Below are 19,877 nucleotides of genomic sequence, written 5' to 3' on the forward strand. Positions count from 1 at the left end.
GGAAGGCTCCCCCTTTTCTACTAAATAAATACTTAAATCTAATTTAATCTAATATGGGTGGAACAACAACCTTTCCTCTTTTTTTCAGAAAAGATTATATTCTTTCTTCTTCCTAGAAAAGAAATAACAATTTTAAAGATAATAACAACAGTTTAAAACAAGACAAGAGAGGAAATGAAGTTTCCTAAAAGCACAAAGACTTCCATCACCTCCTCCAGGACGGGAAAACAGCAACTAAACACAAGTCTTAAGTTCGCACAATCCTATCTACCTTTTTTTAAATGATAAAATAAGAACAGTATACAGCATATGGCAGCACAAAGTCTGCAAGTATGATGCACCTTCGAATTACTTCAAGTGGGAACAACCACAAGCACAAAGTATTGCAACTCTTCTTAGATTTTAACTAAAAATTAAACAAATTCAACCTTCACTATCTGTAGCACAAAGTCTGCAAAAAATCGGACTGAAACTCCTTTCAACAACTTCGCTACAATAATCTCGAGTAAATATAAAGCACTATGCCACTATGACACAAGAACGCAATGGAAAAAAAGTATGATTTCAACATAAAGTCTGAAAGTCACAACCTTCTTGATATTTCTTGAGAAAAACAATTTTACAAGTATAAAGCTCAAAGTCTTTAAGATTGCAAATTTTTGCAAAGTTTTCTTGCTTACTAAAAAGATAAAAATTACATAGAGCGCCCTCGTCTATATATAGGAAGAGGGGCTGAGAGCAAAATGTGGGAGAAGTCTAACTAACTGAGACTTATTCCACAGCTAACTAACTAACTATGACTTATTCAAATTGCGGTTCTATTACTAACCAACTTGTAATTTGTGTACATGTAATTACAATTTACAGGACTACAAGGGAGAATTAACTTGCAACCATGAATCCTGACACTACATGTAAATTGTCGAAAACAAAATGCATAAAACAAAAAGTGTCATGAGACACTTCTTATTCTTTTCTATTTTTGGCCACAAAGGACTGGAAAGTGTTGATGGATCTCTGCAACTCATCAAGATCAGGACCTGCTATATTCCTGGCAACGACAATTGTCTTGATGATGACATCAAAAGACCTCACTATTGCCTCCCTGTGCTCCTCAAGAATAGTTTGCATCTTATCAAAGAAAGCTTGATAACTCACAAGCTTATGGATTCTGATTCTAGCCCTTGGAGATGACTTGATACCAATTCAGTAAGTATCAAATTTGCTGCAAGCAACTCTCCATCATGACTTAGAATCTTGCAAGACATTTTGTCAAAATTAGAGAGTATATCCTATTCCACCTCATCACTCATTTCAAGTGTAGCTTTTACATCTTTGATGAGGTCTTTGATAACCAATGACTTGCTTGTCAAAAGTTCATCATATTCTATATATCTCTCTCTGCTAGGTGTCACCATATTGTCGCACAGGATTTCGAATTTGATTTAGATCCATCTCATGCCAGATTTTTAGATCTTTCTCAATTGAAGCTAGACTTTGATTAAAAGCCTCCAAAGTCTGATTCAACTTCAACTTTGTTGCTTTTACATTGCTCAATACCCACAATGCCTTCTTCACCACTTGAGTACTTTGATCAATTATTTGATCTAACCAAGAATCAAATTCCATGGCCTTCTGAGCAGATTTCTCCAATCGTTTGACAGATTCTTCAGATGTGGACGAGGTCAAAGGATCAACCTGTTCTGAAGAATTAGTGATCTTCTGGATCATCGAGATGAGTTGTGAATTTTTCTCCTTGAGCTCATTCTTCTTTACCAACAGCTCATTATAACTTTGGACCAGTGAAGCATGATACCTGTATGCGTCTTCTTTCCAAGCTCTACCCTCGTGAACTTATAATCTGACAACTGTATTTCTCCTGGTGGTTTCTCAACTAAAGGCTCTGCCACTTCTGCATATTTCATTTTATTGTTATCTACTATCAACCACAAGACTGTCTTTGTTTTCTTAGTAGCCCTGGGCTTAGGTTTCTTGAGTTGTTGGAAATCAAATATGTCAGGAGAGATCTCTTGCTTCTTCCTTTTGGGTGTGATTGAACTCAACCAAGGGGGTAGTTCTAGCGAGTTCACATCCAAGACAGCAACTGTGGTTTCTAAAGAAACAGGGTCAGCCTGTACCACAGTCGTTACTCTTGGAGAAGTCTCTGTTTGAACAACGACAAGTGTCTGCTCAAGCACCAATTATGACTAGCTTATGTCATGAACTTATCAAAACTCATGGCAGAAGTATCAACCTCGGGAAAAGATACACTGGACAAGATGGCATATGAGGGATTCACATTGAAGACATTCTCCAAGCCACCATGAGAAGTCTCAATAGGTACTTCTATGCTAGCGCAAAGAGATGTGCTTGGTTCCACAGGATCCACATGAATGGTGGAAAAAGAGTCCACATCCGTGTCGATTGGAGACATGGGTACATCCAATGATATTTGAAGAACAGTTGTATGAGGAGAATCCAAGCCAATAGAAGGGGGAGATCTTACTGTATTTTCTTCATGCTCGTTACCCGCTTGATCAATAACATGAATTTGCACCAGCGGTGTCTCCTTTCCTTTCAGTGACACTTCTGGTAGAGGAATAACCAAAGCCCTGCCAACCCTTAACTTGATTCTAGTGCCAAAAGAGGAAGCATATTCTTTGGACTTGATCTTGACCTCAAATCTTCGCCCAACTGGTCCAACTGAATCATTTTCTTCTCCTCCTTTAATCTTGATAGTCTTGACATTATTATTTTTCAGCCAAGCATTGGTGTTTGCAAGAATGGGCTGAAATCTGTAGAAAATAGAACCACGGTCTTTCTTTGAAGATTGAGGAGAAGGAAGAGGGGCTTCTGCAACTCTTTGTTTTGTATACGTTGGGGGTCAAGGATCTGCCTTCATCAACCATCCCTTCTAGGATTTTGGTCAAATCAAGATCTACAATTTGCTCTAGAGTGCTCCTGCTATAATCCATTCTTCTGATATTCTCTTCAGTGCGGAGATCAACCCACACATCTTTGAGGCGATGAACATGAGCGAAGGCTCTCTTGATTTCCTCTCCTTGAACTTCCTCAACTTGATTTCTTGAAGTTCAATCTCCATTGCTTTGGCTCTAGTTGAGGTGGTCAAAGAATACCGACCGATCTGCAATGGATTGTGTGAGGAAATATTGATAGCCAGCTTATGATTTGCTAGCTGTATTGCATGAATTGCCATCAACTACTTGGCTAACTCCATCAAAAGGATCGTGTATGTGGGATACCGAGGTAACATGTATGGTTGTCCTTCAAAACATCCAACTCTCATGTAGGTGAAAGTTGGAAACTGCAAGTACAAACATCCATATTCATTCATTTTTCTCCATGCCACCTCAAAGACTTTTCTGTTCTTGAGTGTTTTGTCAAAAAGGCACATGAAGTGACCAAAGAAAGCATCCTGCACTCTTCTATAATGAATTCTACTAGGCCTCAGAGTGAGTTGCTCATAATACTTCCATACTGGTACCAGTGACCTATCACCTTTTGTAGAAAGACCAAGAAATTGTCTAAGTGACGCCACTATGTACACCAAGTATGAATTCATGTAGAAAGTGAGGGTAGTTGGGACTTGCGACAACTGCTCACACAAATTACCACTAATAACTTCTCCCCAAAAAATATGAGATTGCCCTTTCGTCATGACCACGATATACTTGTACATCCAAATTTCAAACACATTGGAGTGTCTCAAACCCATTATTCTGCTGAGAACTGTGATCATATCACCAACTTCTTCAATGAAGTCACATCGATATAACTTTGACCATCTTGAGAAACAAGTTCTAGAAGTATTGAGCCACTTAGCATTAATGTGCCTAATGCAGTCTGATCTTCTTTGATTGTAATAATCCAAAGCACTTTTCATAGTGATGTCTGCATACATAGGGGTTGTGGGAACTTTGAAGATTTTGTCAATGGTCTCTGCATCTAATTTGATTAAGACGTTTCCATCATCATCCCTGATTGTTCTAGTTTCCCTAACAAAATGAGAAGCACATGCAAGCATGAACTCAGGTTCCAATGCAGCCACTGGGAAAGAAGAGACCAAATGAATATGGCTGTTTAGGAGCAACTACATGCTATGGGTGGGTGATCTCTCTGTTCTTTCCAAGAACTTAGACATATCAACATGTTCGAACTCTGTATCTCGGATCTCATCAATGAGAAAAACCACTTGAGTGGGAGCGATCTCATTCTGGTATTTATCATACTTATACTTCATTTTCTTGTTGGAAGGAGATGTCGGCTCTTCTGTCATCGAACAGGAATCTGCAACACTGTGATGAAAAGTCAAAAGAGTAAGAACATCTTCAACAACTATTGTGTATTCCATGATGCCAAAACCTTTGAAAACCGATGCTCACATCAAGACTTGGCGGGTTTTTATCATGGAACAACTTGGACTGACACAAAGATACTTTGTGGATAAGCTTAGACAGCGATAGGAGGGAAAATCGGATCTCGGAAAGTTGACTGCAAGCAAGGGAATCATCACAACTCGCACTTGTGATCGGGTCTTCAAGACCCAACTGCAAGTGTGAGTGTATAGTTTGAAAGCAAGCGGTAATTAATACTTGTAGTCGAGTCTTGAAGACTCGATTACAAGTATCTAATATGCAATAAAATTTCATTTTTTAAGAACACTTAAGTATGGACAAGCATAGCTGTGGATAAAGTTTGCAAATTAGGAATGTAATGATAAACTCATACTCGCAGTCGGGTCTTAGAAACCTGATTGCAAGTATGCAAGTTTAAGAGATGATGAGCAAAATGACATTTGGCACTTGTAATCGGGTCTTGAGGACCCGCTTACAAGTAGAATCAAGACCCGATAACAAGTAGAATCGCTTGCAAAAAGTTGAAAGACTTTTAAGGAACTTGGAAGCCTTTATGAAAAGGGGTATTTAACACTTTGAAAACACTTGCTTTTGGGAAGAATAAGCTTGTAATCGGGTTCTCAAAGCCTTATTACAAGTGTTCTTATTTGTACTTTGAATAATCATTAAGTATATGAAATGTGATGAACAGAAAGTTCATAGTTAGGCATGCATGATCCGTTTACAAATCGCACATTTTGGAAAGATGGAGGGGTTTTAAACAATGCATAAATAAATAAAAGGAATCGAACTCATGTCAAACGCCTTTGCAACTGTGAATACAAAGCCCGATTACAAGCAAATAAGACTCAAAAAGATACGCGAAAAAAAAATGAAATCATCATTTACAAAGACCAACGAGAGAAGAAAATGCGTGCTCAAAAAAAACAATAAGGAATGCAAAGAACGCAGAAAGGGAAAGAGGACTCACCTAAAAATGAAAACCTTAAGAAAAGAAGCGTTGCTTTGCTTAGATCTTCACACGACTTCAAAAGAGAAGAATTAAAACCCAAAGCTCCAAAGAAAGCTTAAAAGGAAATAGGAGAGAAACTCCTAACACACCACAAAGTCTTGGAAACGCACTCCAAGAAAATCGCAGAAGGAGGGCGAGAAAATCGGGTCATAAATGACCTATTGCAAGTAATAGAAGAAATTTCAAAGCAAGTCGGGTTTTAAAGAAGCCCGATGCATGTTTAAAATATTTCACTTGGTCTTCTTTTAAAATGCACCTATAGTTAGGTTATAGACACCCGATGACAAGTGCATTTACCTTTTTGAAAAAAAGAGGACTTAGCTTGTCGATTACAAGTTGAGCACTAACACTTTCAACCAATAAAAAAAAGAAGAATCACTCGTAGTCGGGTCTTAGAGACCCGATTACAAGTGACTAATGTTACTTGTTGCTACTTGGAAAAGACCCCCTACTTGCAATCTAAGCCTCCATACCCAAAATAACAAAGAGGTGAAGAACAAAGAAGCTGAAAATAAACCAAAACCTGAAGGAGGATCAAAACTTGCACAAAAACTCAAACACAAATAAAGGCAAAAATTTACATGGAAATGCGTGCATTAGAGGAGCAACAATAAGAATTTTTGAAGAAAATTTCGTGTGGGTTGTCTCATTTATACAACAATTAGTTTCCATTTTTATTTTATTTTTATAAAATGGTAGTTTATAAAGTAAAAATTTAGAAGACCTTGAAGCCTTGCTTGCTTTTCTATGTCATATGCCAATTCTAATATTTGGAACAGCTTTTAGGTTTTAGAAGGAGCATAAAGCATATTCACTAATGGTTTTGTTGAACGGGTTAAGAATATCCATCAAATCATAAGAGATAATGAAATTTGACATAGTAGATACCTCTTCATCCTGAAAATTAAGATTTGGCTGAAGACTACTTCGTATGGGAAATTTAAAAAACAAATCAAATCAAGAACAGGGTATGGTTGGTAAAAATTTCTAAGTCTGTAAAGATTGAATTTATTACTTGAACTATTTTTCAATGCCAATAAAACCTATAAACCACTGATCTAAAGGCAAATTATTTAACTAATCATTGAGTGTCGGTCATAAGGATTAAGGACGATATTTATCAACTCTAAATGAGTGTAATTATTTTCGTTCTTTTCTATAGAGATCTTTATTAGAATATTTAATTATATTTTAATTAGTTATATTTAATTATTTTATTAATGGTCATTTAGCTTTTTGCTTTTTAGTTCATTAAGTGAAACTATTGCTTCTTTTATAAGAACACATAGTTTGCTTTTTAGATTTTAGCTTTTAGCTTTATTTAGTGCTTTAAGTGTTTTAGCTTCATATTGAAGCTTTAGATTAACGGTTCATTCTTTTTAGAACACTATCTTGTAATCCCTTTATATACGCTTGTATATTCGTTATTAATTCATTAAAAGATCATTTAATATCATTCGATTATTGATTCAATTATTTTTCATGGTATCAGAGCAGGTCGATGGGATTCTTTCAAGTTTGGCAAAAATTTTAATAAAAATTCATAGCCTCTACCTAGAAATAATTTCCAGAAATTTTTTGTTCGATTTTTTTTATGAAAAAAAAATTGAGGTTTGTTCGTCTGAATCGCTAGGGTTTGTTTCCAAATCCCAGGATCAATTTTTGGCATTTTTTGGATTCAAAAGTTTTTTGCTGAAAATTGCGGAACTGGTCGAGTGTTTTGATCACACGATTTCCTGGTTTGAGCAAAAGTCTCTCAAATTTTCATGGGCCTTTTCTGTTTGTGTGGACCATTTTTGTTTGTGTTTGGGTCGTTTTTTCTCTGCACGCTCTGCATCTTTTTCGACGTGCTGAAGTCATGTTTTTCTGACGCATTTTCTGGGTTTCACAAATTTTTTATCGTATTTTGTCTACCTACGTGTGACCTCAGTGAATCCCACACGATCTTCAACCTACACGCGGATTTTGGCGATTTGTTTTTTCAGTTCACGTGTTTTTTCCAGGTCCACAATTTCCTGTGTTTTGCGTCGGCGGCAATATATTTTTCGGGTTTTTTTACCTGAGCATACAAGCAACGAATCTCGTGCGATTTTTTGCACACCCGAAGGGTTTATTTCAGCAGTTTAGTGCGATTTGTCTGCAGGGCCACGATTTTCTGTACACCGCGACTTTGTGGGTGGAGACTTTGTTCTGCGTGCAAGATTCTTCTGTGGATTTTCCACGATTTTTCTTGGAGTCTTTTTTAACTGATTTTTTTTGAGAAAAATCATATTATTTTTTTGCAAATTATTTTTTCTAGAAAAAATATAGATTTCAGATTTGCAAAATAAAATTTAAGGTATTTTCCAGAATTTCATACCTTGGGTTTCGTGCCAAATTTTCATGCCTTGGTTCCATACCTCCTTTTTGTTGATTATTTTTCTGCCATCTAGGGTTTGCAGAAAAATTTCTAGGTTTACAGCAAATTTCGATATTTGCATTGGGATTCGTGTCTTGAATTCCATGCCTGGGTTTTCTGATTTTTCACAACAAAAATTCATGGGAGGGTTTTGCTTGATTTTTCCTCAAAAATCAGGGAGTGATGTTTTACCGCGTGATGTCTAGTGTTTTGCCACGTGATGTCCGATGTTTTACTGTGTGATGTCTGGTGTTTTGCCACATGATGTCTAATGTTTTACCACGTGATGTCTGGTGTTTTGCCACATGATGTCTGATGTTTTACCGCATGATGTCTTGTGTTTTATCGCGTGATGTTTGGGGTTTTTCCGCGCGACGCTTCAGGGTTTTGTTCGATTTTCTCCTCAAATAGTTTCAAGGTTTTAGTTCCTGTTTAGGGTTTTTACCATTTTTCCACAAAAAATGATGATTTGTATCTTCAGATTTAGAGGGTTTGCCAATTTTTCCTCAAAATCATGGTTTCAAGTTTTTGTTTTACCCAACATCAGGTTTGATGGGTTATGGTAATCTTGATCATTAACACTTTGCAAATCCTGGAAGGGTCTCCGCCGCAACAAAGTGTTCTTTCCGTTTGTGATCAAAAGACCTGCAGTGTCTTCCGTATGGTAGATAGTAGATAGAATAACCATTAAAGGAGGGTATTAGAATATTTAATTATGTTTTAGTTAGTTATATTTAATTATTTTATTAATGGTCATTTAGCTTTTTGCTTTTTAGTTCGTTAAGTGAAACTATTGCTTCTTTTATAAGAACACATAAGTTTGCTTTTTAGATTTTATCTTTTAGCTTTATTTAGCGCTTTAAGTGTTTTAGCTTCATGTTGAAGCTTTAGATTAACGGTTCATTCTTTTTAGAACACCGTCTTATAATTCCTTTATATGGGCTTGTATATTTGTTATTAATTCATTAAAAGATCATTCAATATCATTCGATTATTGATTCAATTATTTTTCCTTGCCCTCAGCATCTGCACCCTTTTAATGGTTTTTTCTCCAATATTGCTGGTAAAAGCAATGAATGAAAGAGAGGAAAGAAAATGAAACTAAAGAACTAACCATAAATGATACACTCAATGAGTTATGAATCAACTTAATGCTTGCATTCCAATGATATTAAATGGAGAGGATTCCAAATTATAAATAGCTGGACATAGATCTGAAAGACAACAATATAAAATGCAACATTACGGCTAAATAGCTAAATACCATTACAATTTATGACATCCAAGTACAACGGCCATTTCCCATAGTTAAAAATAAATAAATAAAATAAAAAATAAGGCGATATGCATCTTAAACAATTAATCCCTATGCCCAGCTGTATTGGAGTTTTCACAAATTAAAAATTTGTCCAAAATAGCAAAAGATGGTAAAAGTTTCATCAACCTGCATTCCTAGTCAACCATTACATAGCTATCATTTCTAAACCAATACATAATCAAGAAATTTTCTTCAGATTTAATTCTTTTTATGGCATTATTCCTATGCTTCTAGCCCTAGTGATGTGAATACAGTAATATGATATGGAGTGCATACCTATTTCCAGGCAACTCTGTTTCTTCCTCAGTGATTTCATCATTCTTTCTCACTTGCACTTTCTTTCCATCCACCTCTATTTCCCTTGCATGCTTCTTGGTAATGGTAATCTATGCAGCCTTAGCTTGTTTCTCCTTCCTTCACACTCTCCATTATATAACCTTTTTGTTAACATCCTTGCTGATTACGAAACCCTTACATCTATCTTGGCCGAATCCTCTCCCACCCAACATCTACCAATGGTGAACTGGGTGTCATCAAAGAATTCTTTAACAACTGATTTGATGCTCGAACAGCCCGGAACATACAGAAATTCAGTGACGTTTCGCCATATCTAATGTTGTGGACACCACGCCGTTGATTACCGAATAGAAGTTCTCTAGATGGTCCTGCCTTTTCATCTCCCCAATCAGTTTCATAACCATCACTGAGGACATCAATTTCATTACTGAGGTCTTATTGTTTACATGGAATCTTTCCATTATGCTGTGGCTGTAAGAACACCTCTCAGCTTAAATACTCTACTTGTAATTTTAGAAAGTAAAGAAAAGATTTTTAATTTAGAAATTTACCATTGGATAATGACGCAACTGTCCCTTTATGACAAGTCCCCCACCATCCGTCAGTTTCCTTTTGCTGAGATATTTTTGTCATTCTTGGTTTAAGTGCCATTCGTGCCGGTTGTGGCTTTTTCTTGTTTGGGTTTTTCTTTTAGATTCACAGTTTTGGTTTTGGGGAAAGCTTTTGGTGTGACAAAGCGATCTGGAAAATAATCCTAGTCAGATGTATAAGAGTTAGTAGCTGTGCAGTGCTCTCATTATTTCTGCTTGTTCAAAAGCTTCCTACATTGTGCATTCATTTTCTTAACTGTTTGATCAAGAATAAAAAGAAAATTACCATATTTGTTTTTTGGTATAATCTGAACATGATTCTTCCTCACTAACTTATGCTGTTTTAATACTGTTCTATTTTGAGCATGAATCACAGGAACAGGGCATTCTGTTTTAGTTTATTTGTAGAGGCAGATTATTATTTTGGTATCAAAGCAGTATGCAATGGCCCAACACGAGTCCACATGAATTGAGGAAGGGGGGGCAGGAGGAATGCAAGCCCGTGAAGAAATGCTGAGGAATGGCTTAGGAGCTTAGAAGCCACTGAAAGGAGATTACATCTGGATGAGTCTGAAGAGGAACAGGGAAGCTGGGAAATGCTAGGGCAATAAACCCTAAGAAGGGGCTCCATTGAAGCCATGACCAGACAAGGCTCTAAGGTAAAATTTGATATCTCATACTTTAAAAGTGAGCTCAACCCAAATTTATTTCTGCTCTAGGTCCATGAGTTAGAGAAGTATTTCAGAATAGAATACATTGATGATAATGATCCTAACCAGGTGAAAATTGCAGCATCCAAATAGAAATCACATGCAGCTCTAGAGTTGAAGAACATGCAAAGTTCGTGAAGACGACAGAGAAAGGAAAAAAAAATCAAACTATGGCCCAAGATGTTGAAACATCTAAGAGCTCAATTCTTGCATTCTGATTACCAACAAAAGAAAAAAAACAGAAGTTTAGAACTTAAAACAAGAGTACAAGAGAATAAAGGCGAAGCAGCAGCCCAATATGTGAATGGACTAAAGTTTCAACATCATGATGATTTACCTCGGTGAAGGTATCCATTGTGGACAAGACATATGAATATGCCTTAAAGGCAAAGAAGAACCTGAAGCGGAAAAGCAAGATGGTGAATAAAGGGGATGATTGCAGCCAAAATAGAGGGAAAGAGGTTTCCTTACAACCTACCATAAGTGAAGAGCCAGAAGAAGGCAAGAATGTAAAGGCCAACTTTAGAGGAAGGGGAGGCAAAGACAATCTTTTAGAGATAAAAAGCCCTTGAAGTGTCATTTGTAATGAAACCTATAAGGCCAAATATTACCCTCAAAACCCCTAAAGAGTGATGGCAGTATAGGAAGAACAATTGACATAAGAATTTGAAGTAGAGACAAGAGAGAACTTGTTGCTATGAAGACCTTGATATTTGAGAACAAAGAATCCCAGGAAGCTGATTGGAAGAGAAAGGGCATCTTTCCAAATGAAATGCAAGTGTGATCCTTATGTGGATGAAGTGCTATGTGATGTGGTGCCAACATATGCAAGTCATTTGCTATTGAGAAGACCCTGATAGTATGATTTCAAAGTAATCCACCATGGTTGGGAGAACACTTATGAGGTACAACATGAAGGAAGGAGACATCTCCTTAAACCCTAGAAAGAGGAAAACAACATTAGTTCGATCCAACCCCATTGCATGGTGGGCATGGCATAGCAAAGATGCACCAGAATTGAGGATGCTTGCTAGTCATCTTCTTTTACAAGCTGCTAATTCCTTTGTTGCAGAGAGGAATTAGTCTACATATAGCTTCATCCAGTCAATCAAGAGTAATAGGCTTACCTCTAGACAATCAGAGAAGCTAGTGGTTGGGCATAGTGCCTTGTGGCTTCAGGATTGGCAGACACCTATATTGTCAAACTTCAGCTGCACGTTGGGATGTTGATCCCAAAGAACAACACAAGTTGATGAGAAGGAAGCACATGTTGCATTGCTTGGAATTCCATTAGATGAGACAGCCTCTCATAGTGGCAATGACTCAGACTCTGATTTTGAGGTAGTGTTGGGGGAGGCTGATTAGGGACAGCAACATATTAATATTTCTCTCTGTGTCATTTTGTAGTAGAAACTTGCAACCTTTGGGCATTTTGATGTAATTTTTATATAATATGTTGTGTGTTTTGTCAATGAATGCAATTAAATTTTGTTAAAACTTCATTTATTTGTCACTTTCTATGAAATAAAAATATCAATTGAACTCCAATATTATGTGTTAAGGTTCTATGATGCATATGGTAATTGCCTTATGAAAGCTATCATCTGAATATCTGAAATTTTCTATATTTTTATATTTTTCCCTATTTTTTTAATAGTCCTCCCTATTACATCCCTCTTGTACCCTAATATTTTGATAATGTTTAAATACTCTAATACCACAGGTAACATGCTAAATCTAAGCAGCTTAAAACAAAATTAGCTTAAATTAAAACTCTGAGAATTTAGCTTCAACCTTTTTTTTGAAAGAGCAGGAAATGATTTTGTCTAGAAAGTATAATCAACAATTAATCAAGGATGATTGCATAAGCATAAACAGAACAAGAAACTAACTGATAACATCTACTAAACAAATTATTCAAGAGAAGTTTAGGGTTTACAGATTCTTGGATTCAATTCTAAACCTTTAAGTAATCATTGCAATACTAATAAGAAAGAAAGTATCATCAGGGCAATTTTCCGCCCAACCACAGACTTAAATAGTCCCATGTGCCACTTCCAACTAAAAAGGCCCGACCCTTCGTGGGGTATAAATAGATGTTGGAATTAAAGCCATTTGAGACAGGTGTTTGACCCTACACAACCCTAGTCAATCACACACCATAGGCAGCTCCTAACTAGTATGACCTCTGACTAGATTGCATATCAGGACCAAATGCTCTGACTGACGCATACTCATTGTAGCGTCACCTTGGCCAAAGGTTTTTATAAGTTTGCAACATGTTGATGCGTGTAGTCACTGTTCATCACCCTACTCGCCTAGACCAAAACAAGTGATAGATTTCCAAGCCATCAAGACTGTCTCTTCTGCTAACTGCATACTGAGTCTATCTGAGGCTTACATGTGTTTTGACTAAGAAAAAAACAAACTTGTTTTAATGTGCAACACTTGCTATTTTTTTTAATTATGAAACAGTTTTCAAATGTTTTTATTTTCTTTGTTGAAGATACCTACTGGTTCCATATGTAAGTTTGCAATGTTAATATAATTCAAAACTAACATACGTAAAGCAAAGTCAAATCATGTCGTGAACATGTTCAATTCATAATACATTTGTGGCTGTGTAAATAGAGTTGGAACCTGTTGATGTGTTTTTTATGCACATGCAAACACAGAATAAAATACCCAAAAGTATCTTATCCTCTCTTGAACAAAGCTTCTCAAATGCTGAAGATTGGCTTAAGGGTCACTTGAGATAACTCCAAGGTTCTAGTATGTCAGGTCACGACATGTGGATAAGATTGCTAGTATCACAAGGGGACTTACATTGAATTGTCGAATGCTTGAATCGTTGGAACTCGATCATCTGATATTTCAATCTCGTGATGCTTTTTGTCCTAAACTAACTTGAATTGAAAAAAAGGGCAAAAGGAAAGGGTTAAAAGAGTCTATTCTAAGACCTAGAATGTAAGAAGATAGTTGAATGATTAGCTGGAATCCTACTGGACGAGGTCTCACCATCAACTTGAACAATTTGACACAAGCTCAATGCAATCTTCTAAGGACATTTCAAAGATGTTCAAATCATTACCATCGAACACTGCTCACCATTCAAGTTAATGCATAAACAATGGATGTATAGAGATTTGAAGTTAAGCGCATAGTATTCCAATTGACCACACAAGGCACACTAACAATCAACAAGACGCTAGTGGTATGGACTAAACGGATTCAACATAAATGCATTCAACAAATTCCTCCATTCAATCTAATTAACATGAAACCAAAATGAGAAGTAGAAACCAGGAGACTAGTTGAAATAATATATTTCACCATAACTTCAATGAAAAGAGTATCTCATTTACAAGTCTTCAACAACAATTTCTTCTCCTCCTATTCTATTCTAACTTCTATTCTATTCTCCTACTAACTATTCGCTATTAACCTTTTCAAAATGAGGAGCTTGAGCTTTATATTGAGAGCTCATTACAATGAATGGCTTAGATCAATTTGAGATCAATGGCCGAGATTTTACAATGAAAACCCTAATTAGGGTTTGTTACAACAAACTCAGTTCTGGCTAATGAAATAATTACAACACTTTGTGATGACCAATAGATAATGAGGGTAGGTGCCTCGGAGTTTGTGCCCTCATGGACGAGTGAGTTGGGTACATTGCACCTAGACATGCTGATGTGGAACTTCTCTAATTGGTAGAGATAGTGACTGGGATGATGACTAGGATTCGTCCTTCAACTTGCACTTGTAGGCTTGATAGATAATCATGAAGGAATATTTCTTGATACTCAACATTGTCCACCCTCAACGATGATGACGATGATTTTCTAACTTTGATTAACTCTTCTGAAAGTATGCTCTTGAACACCTTGATCATGGAAGTACAAAGTACAGATCCTAGTTTTGAAGTATTGATGTTGCCTTGGAACGAATTCTTGATGTCGTCACTGCTTCTCTTCTTCGGAATTCCTTCTCTTGTGACTCCATGTTGTTGATGTTGTAGATCATGTCTTCGTGTAAGTGAATGCTTCTTGTGTGATCTCCTTATTTCTTTCTTCATCTCCTGCAAAATCAACAAGCAAGTATCAAATACACATGATATATATACCTTCCATATAATCTCCTAATTTGATGTAATTATGTGATTTCATGTGGTTTACAGGTTTAGTAAGAGTAAATAAAGAGAATTCGCCTTCATGAAGGGGCACTTGAAGTTGCTTTTCGCTTGTAGAAAGGGGCTCTTGAAGTTTACTCCACCCTTGATGTTCATGAAGTTGTCCTTGTCTTTGAATTTTAATCTCCTTCATTTTCTTTCATTATATGAGCTTAACTCAAAATGACTATTCCAAACATCAAATCAATCTTGCAACTTTGCCTTCAACTAGGAACACATGGAGTAGAGTTCACTCAAAAACTTTTACACTTGAAATTCACTCTTGTACCTTGGTTTGTAAAATTCGCTCATGTAGGTCAAGTTGTGAAGTTCATTCATAACATTCAATCTTAGGTGCTTGGACATTGAGTTCGCTCATCTCCCTTTAGTCATGAAGTTCGCTCATCTACTCCACTTTATGAAGTTCGCTCATATGCCTTGATTCTTGAAATTCAACATGAAATTTGCTCATCCCTCTTGATTCTTGAAGTCGCTCATCTAGTCCATTTTGTGAAGTTTGCAAGTCGCTCATATACCTTGAAACATGAAGTTGCTCCTATACCTTGAAATGTGAAGTTCGCTCCACTAGGTATATTCATGAAGCTCGCTCACATGCTGCTCAAGGTGAAGTTCGCTCATCTCCCTCCAAATATGAAGTTCGCTCCACTTCTCCAACTCATGAAGTTCGCTCCACTTCCTCAAGTCATGAAGTTTGCTCCATTCGCCCAACTCATGAAGTTCGCTCCATTCGCCCAACTCATGAAGTTCGCTCCACTTCCTCAAGTCATGAAGTTCACTCCACTTGCCTAACTCCTGAAGTTCATTCCATTTCTCTAACTCATGAAGTTCGCTCCATTTGCCCAACTCATGAGTTCGCTCCACTTCTCCAACTTATGAAGTTCGCTCCACTTGTTGAGTTCATGAAATTCATTTCGAATCGAATCCATTCAAGGTAAATGCTATCAAGTACTCTTCGCTCCTCTACTTCCAATTTCGCTCATGTAGGCTTGAAGGTGAACTTCGCTTATGTGTGCTCATTGATGAAGTTCGCTCTTGTGCCTCAAGTCATGAAGTTCGCTCCATTTCCTCAAGTCATGAAGTTCGCTCCATTTCTTCAAACTCATGAAATTCGCTCCAGATCTTCAAGTCATGAAGTTAGCTCCAAATCTTCAAGTCATGAAGTTCGCTTGTCTTCCTTAACTCATGAAGTGCGCTCCAAATCTCCAAGTCATGAAGTTCGCTCTTCTTCAAGTCATGAAGTTCGCTTATCTAGCTCATGAAGTTGAAGTTCACTCTCCTAACCTTGAAGATGAAGTCTCTCCTAAGGTTGACCCTATGAAGTGGATTTCAAATCAAGACTAAACTCTCCTTTGCTCACTTTCACTTACTCACTCGACTTCAATACATGATAACATGAACAACATGAGGTCTTAGACTGAATTTTCGCTCTGTGGGAGAAGTGCAAGAAGTTTGCTACATAAGGAGTGTACATGAAGTGAAGTTCGCTCCTCAAGAGAAGCATTCGAAGTGACCCTCTGATTATCAATCCTTCTTTACTCATGATTGAACTCTTGATATATAGACCTTGCAAACTTACTTCACACTCATGCAAGACTATCCACCTAACTCCTACCCTTTTGAGCGCATATACCTCCCTAATGCAAAGGCTAATAGCTAAGGACATCAAACACTTCTAGAAAGCAGGAAAAAAAGTGGGGGTCCCCATTTGCGATGGGGCAATGTGTGAAAACCTCACAACAAAACCCTAGATTATTATACATAAGTATATATGTAGATATGTATATGTGTGCTAAATATCATGTAGCATAACACACACACACACACACATCTTTTATCACATGAATCATTACGGGTTAAAAAGGATCATATTTACTTATTCAAGTGATTCAATTTTAAAATTTTGCTTAAAAAGAATGCCAAAGTCCGTAACAAGGATGCAACAAACCCTAACTATTAGGCTGACCGTCTAGGGTTAACCAGGATAGACACTTAGTTGATGACACCACACCCTAACCCTAACTCAACATAACAAGTCTAAAACTTACATGCTTTGGGTTCCAGATAGCATTAGGTCCTTCATCTATTACCTCACATTCCTAATGATACTTACCCTCCCTTCTTAGAGGGTGACGAATTCCCTCCATCCACTAGGTCAAAACCATATAATTAGTCTAGAGTCTCGTCATAACTCTAACATATTCAAACATGATAAGAATAGCTCATATAAACCTGATGAATAGTGTATTCCATGATTGTGTCGACAAGTTTGTATTGGTGTTCTTAGATGATAGTTTCATATACTCTAAGAATGAGGAAGAGCATCTACAGCATTTGCAAACCATCCTTCAGCGCCTGCATGAAAATAAATTATATGTAAAGTTGTCCAAATGCACTTTCTTCCAAAAAGAGGTGCAATATCTAGGGCATATCATCTTAGCTAAGGGTATAGTTGTAGATCCAACTAAGATAAAGGCTATTTCCAAATGGCCAACTCCTAGAAATGTGCAAGAAGAAGCTTTAAGGGCTTAGCAAATTACTAAGGAAGTTTGTAATGAACTTCTCGCGCATAGCTTATCCAATAACCTCACTTCAGAGAAAAGGGAAAAGATTTGAATGGACTGTAAGGTGCCAAAAAGCGTTTGAACTCCTTACAAAAAGATTGACCACGACACCGATATTAAAAATGTCAAATCCAGAGGGACATTTTATGGTGGTGACTAATGCATCTGGGGAGGACTAGGTGGAGTCCTAATGCAGAATGGGTAGGTGATAGCTTATGAGTCCCGAAAACTCAAAAAATATGAGTAGAATTATGTGCCACGTGATTTGGAGCTCGCTGCAATAGTGCATGCCTTACATATGTGGCGCTACTACCTATTAGAAATAAATTTTGAGCTCTAATCTGATCATCAGGGGTTAGAATATATTTTCGTCCAACCAAATCTCAATACACAACAGAGGAGATGGTTGGAATTAATTTCCGACTATGACATTGAGACTAGTTATATCAAAGGACAAGAAAATCGTGTGGCAAATGCCTTTAGCTGTTGACGTCATATTAATGCTATAACTACTGAGCATGCAGATTTCAGGAACCGAGTACTTCAGCAATTAGAAGGTGACAAATATTACCAGCAAGTAAGAGAAGCCCTACAACTTAATCCTCAAGATCTAAGATATGCGGGTTTTCCAATTGAAAACGATGGATTACTGAGGTATCAAAGTAGAATGTATGTGCCTAAATCCCTTTAACTAAGAAACTTAGTATGGAAAAAGGTGCACTCAGCACCATATTCCAAACATCTAGGAGTTACAAAACTCCTAGCCAATATTAAACCCCTATACTTTAGTAAGGGTATGAAAAGGGACGTCGCAAGATTTGTGGCTAGTTATTTAGAATGCCAAAGGGTAAAAGAAAAGCATTAACATCCCGCAGGTTTGTTACAGCCCAATGTCGTGCCGGAATGGAAATGGCAAATAATTAGTATGGACTTCATCCAAGGATTGCCCATGTCCAAATATAATCATAATGCCATGTTGGTAGTCGTTAATAGGCTTACCAAGGTAGCCCACATCATACCAGGTAACTTAACAGATGGGGCACCCACTATTGCCTATAAATTTGTACAAGAAATAGTTAGATAGTACCAAAAAAGATAATATCAGATAGGGATGCTCGAATGAAATCCAGATTCTAGCAAAAACCTTGTTTGCAGCCCTAGGTACCCAGATAAACATTAGTTCTGCCTATCATCCAGAAACAAATGGCCAAATAGAAAGGGTCAATTAGGGACTTGAAGATATTCTGAGGATGTACTGCATGGACCAGCAATACATGTAGTACCCCTCCCTCGATCAAACTTTTTAGATACTTATTTTAACTATAGTTGACTTTTTCAGTAGATATTAGTGGATACATTATATGGTGATATTTTACTCAGATATTATGTTATGATGTGTTATACTTTGATTTGAGTTTCAGTGTATGTTGTTTACGCATTATTTCCTCATTGATGGTTAGATGTTATTTTATTGGATTACTGATCATGGACTAACACATTTATTTTATGCGTGAGATGCGTTATGTATATGTTATCATATTTGTGTGTAAGTGTATGGGGTGCAAGGAGATGATTTTCCTTCACTCACTTCGGTGAGACAAGGAACATCATGATTCTCCTTCACCGGTGTGTCTACCGTGTTTGAATATATATATGTATGCATGAATTGGTGATGCAGGAATTGCAGGTACAAGGTACTGACTTCACCTGGTCCCATGAGTCTGAGCATACCTAAATAATCCGATGAAGTGGAAGAGATAGTCTTAAGGCCCTAAGTTTCACCCGTAGCCTTGCTCGTCACTGAGCAGTGTCAGTCGTCGGTCAACCGTCTCTATTGTTCTGATTAATTGAAAAACAGGTTTTGAGGACTCGAAACCATTACAACATAGTTAAATAGAAAGCTGAGAAAAAAGAGTCCACACACAAAGCGACTGGTCAAAAAACCAGCGAACAGAAAAAACAACTAAACAACAAAAAACAGCAAAGGACCCAAAGAGACACTACATAGTAATTTTCTTCAGCAGATCCTCTGCCTTGGTCACCAGCTCATCATAGGTCGCCCCAACTGCTTTTAGCTCCTCCAGGTCCTTATTCACTTTCTTTTCCTTCCTCTTTCCACGGGTGCGGGTTCTGGGACCTTGGGCTTCCCCGGTTCCTTCTGCATCCAGGTCAATTTCCTGGGTTTCCTTTTCATCATCAAGCTTGCTGATGAGGGTATGGGTGTTGTTGGCTGAGATTTTCAGAATGCTGAGACTCTGCTCCGCAATGTTCTTGAGGCACTCCTCTATCTTGTCCACTTTGGCAACTGTATCCGAGAGCGTTTTTTCGCTAGTTTCCTCCAGGGTTTTTCTATCCTGTATCTCCTTTTCAATTTTCTCAAACCGGGGATTAAAGGCATCTCTGATGTCTTCCGCTTTGGCAAT

At 37.3% G+C, this 19,877-nt stretch overlaps 1 protein-coding gene across 6 annotated transcripts in view; it reads right to left on the reverse strand.

Moving 5' to 3' along the window:
* Positions 1-19,877, reverse strand: part of LOC131060675 (uncharacterized) — a 99,139-nt gene that overhangs the window by 9,043 nt on the left and 70,219 nt on the right. The window contains exon 7 of one of the 6 annotated variants that reach the window (XM_057994011.2): positions 14,231-14,782. The exons of 4 other annotated variants lie outside the window; for them this stretch is intronic. In XM_057994011.2, the coding sequence (XP_057849994.1) occupies positions 14,408-14,782 (375 nt within the window). In that variant the 3' untranslated portion in view covers positions 14,231-14,407. Of the gene's footprint in view, positions 1-14,230; positions 14,783-19,877 lie in introns of those variants that run through there. One more of the 6 variants, XM_057993998.2, reaches the window with a different exon arrangement.

This window comes from Cryptomeria japonica, chromosome 5 (genome assembly GCF_030272615.1).
Source record: "Cryptomeria japonica chromosome 5, Sugi_1.0, whole genome shotgun sequence".
NCBI lineage: Eukaryota > Viridiplantae > Streptophyta > Pinopsida > Cupressales > Cupressaceae > Cryptomeria > Cryptomeria japonica.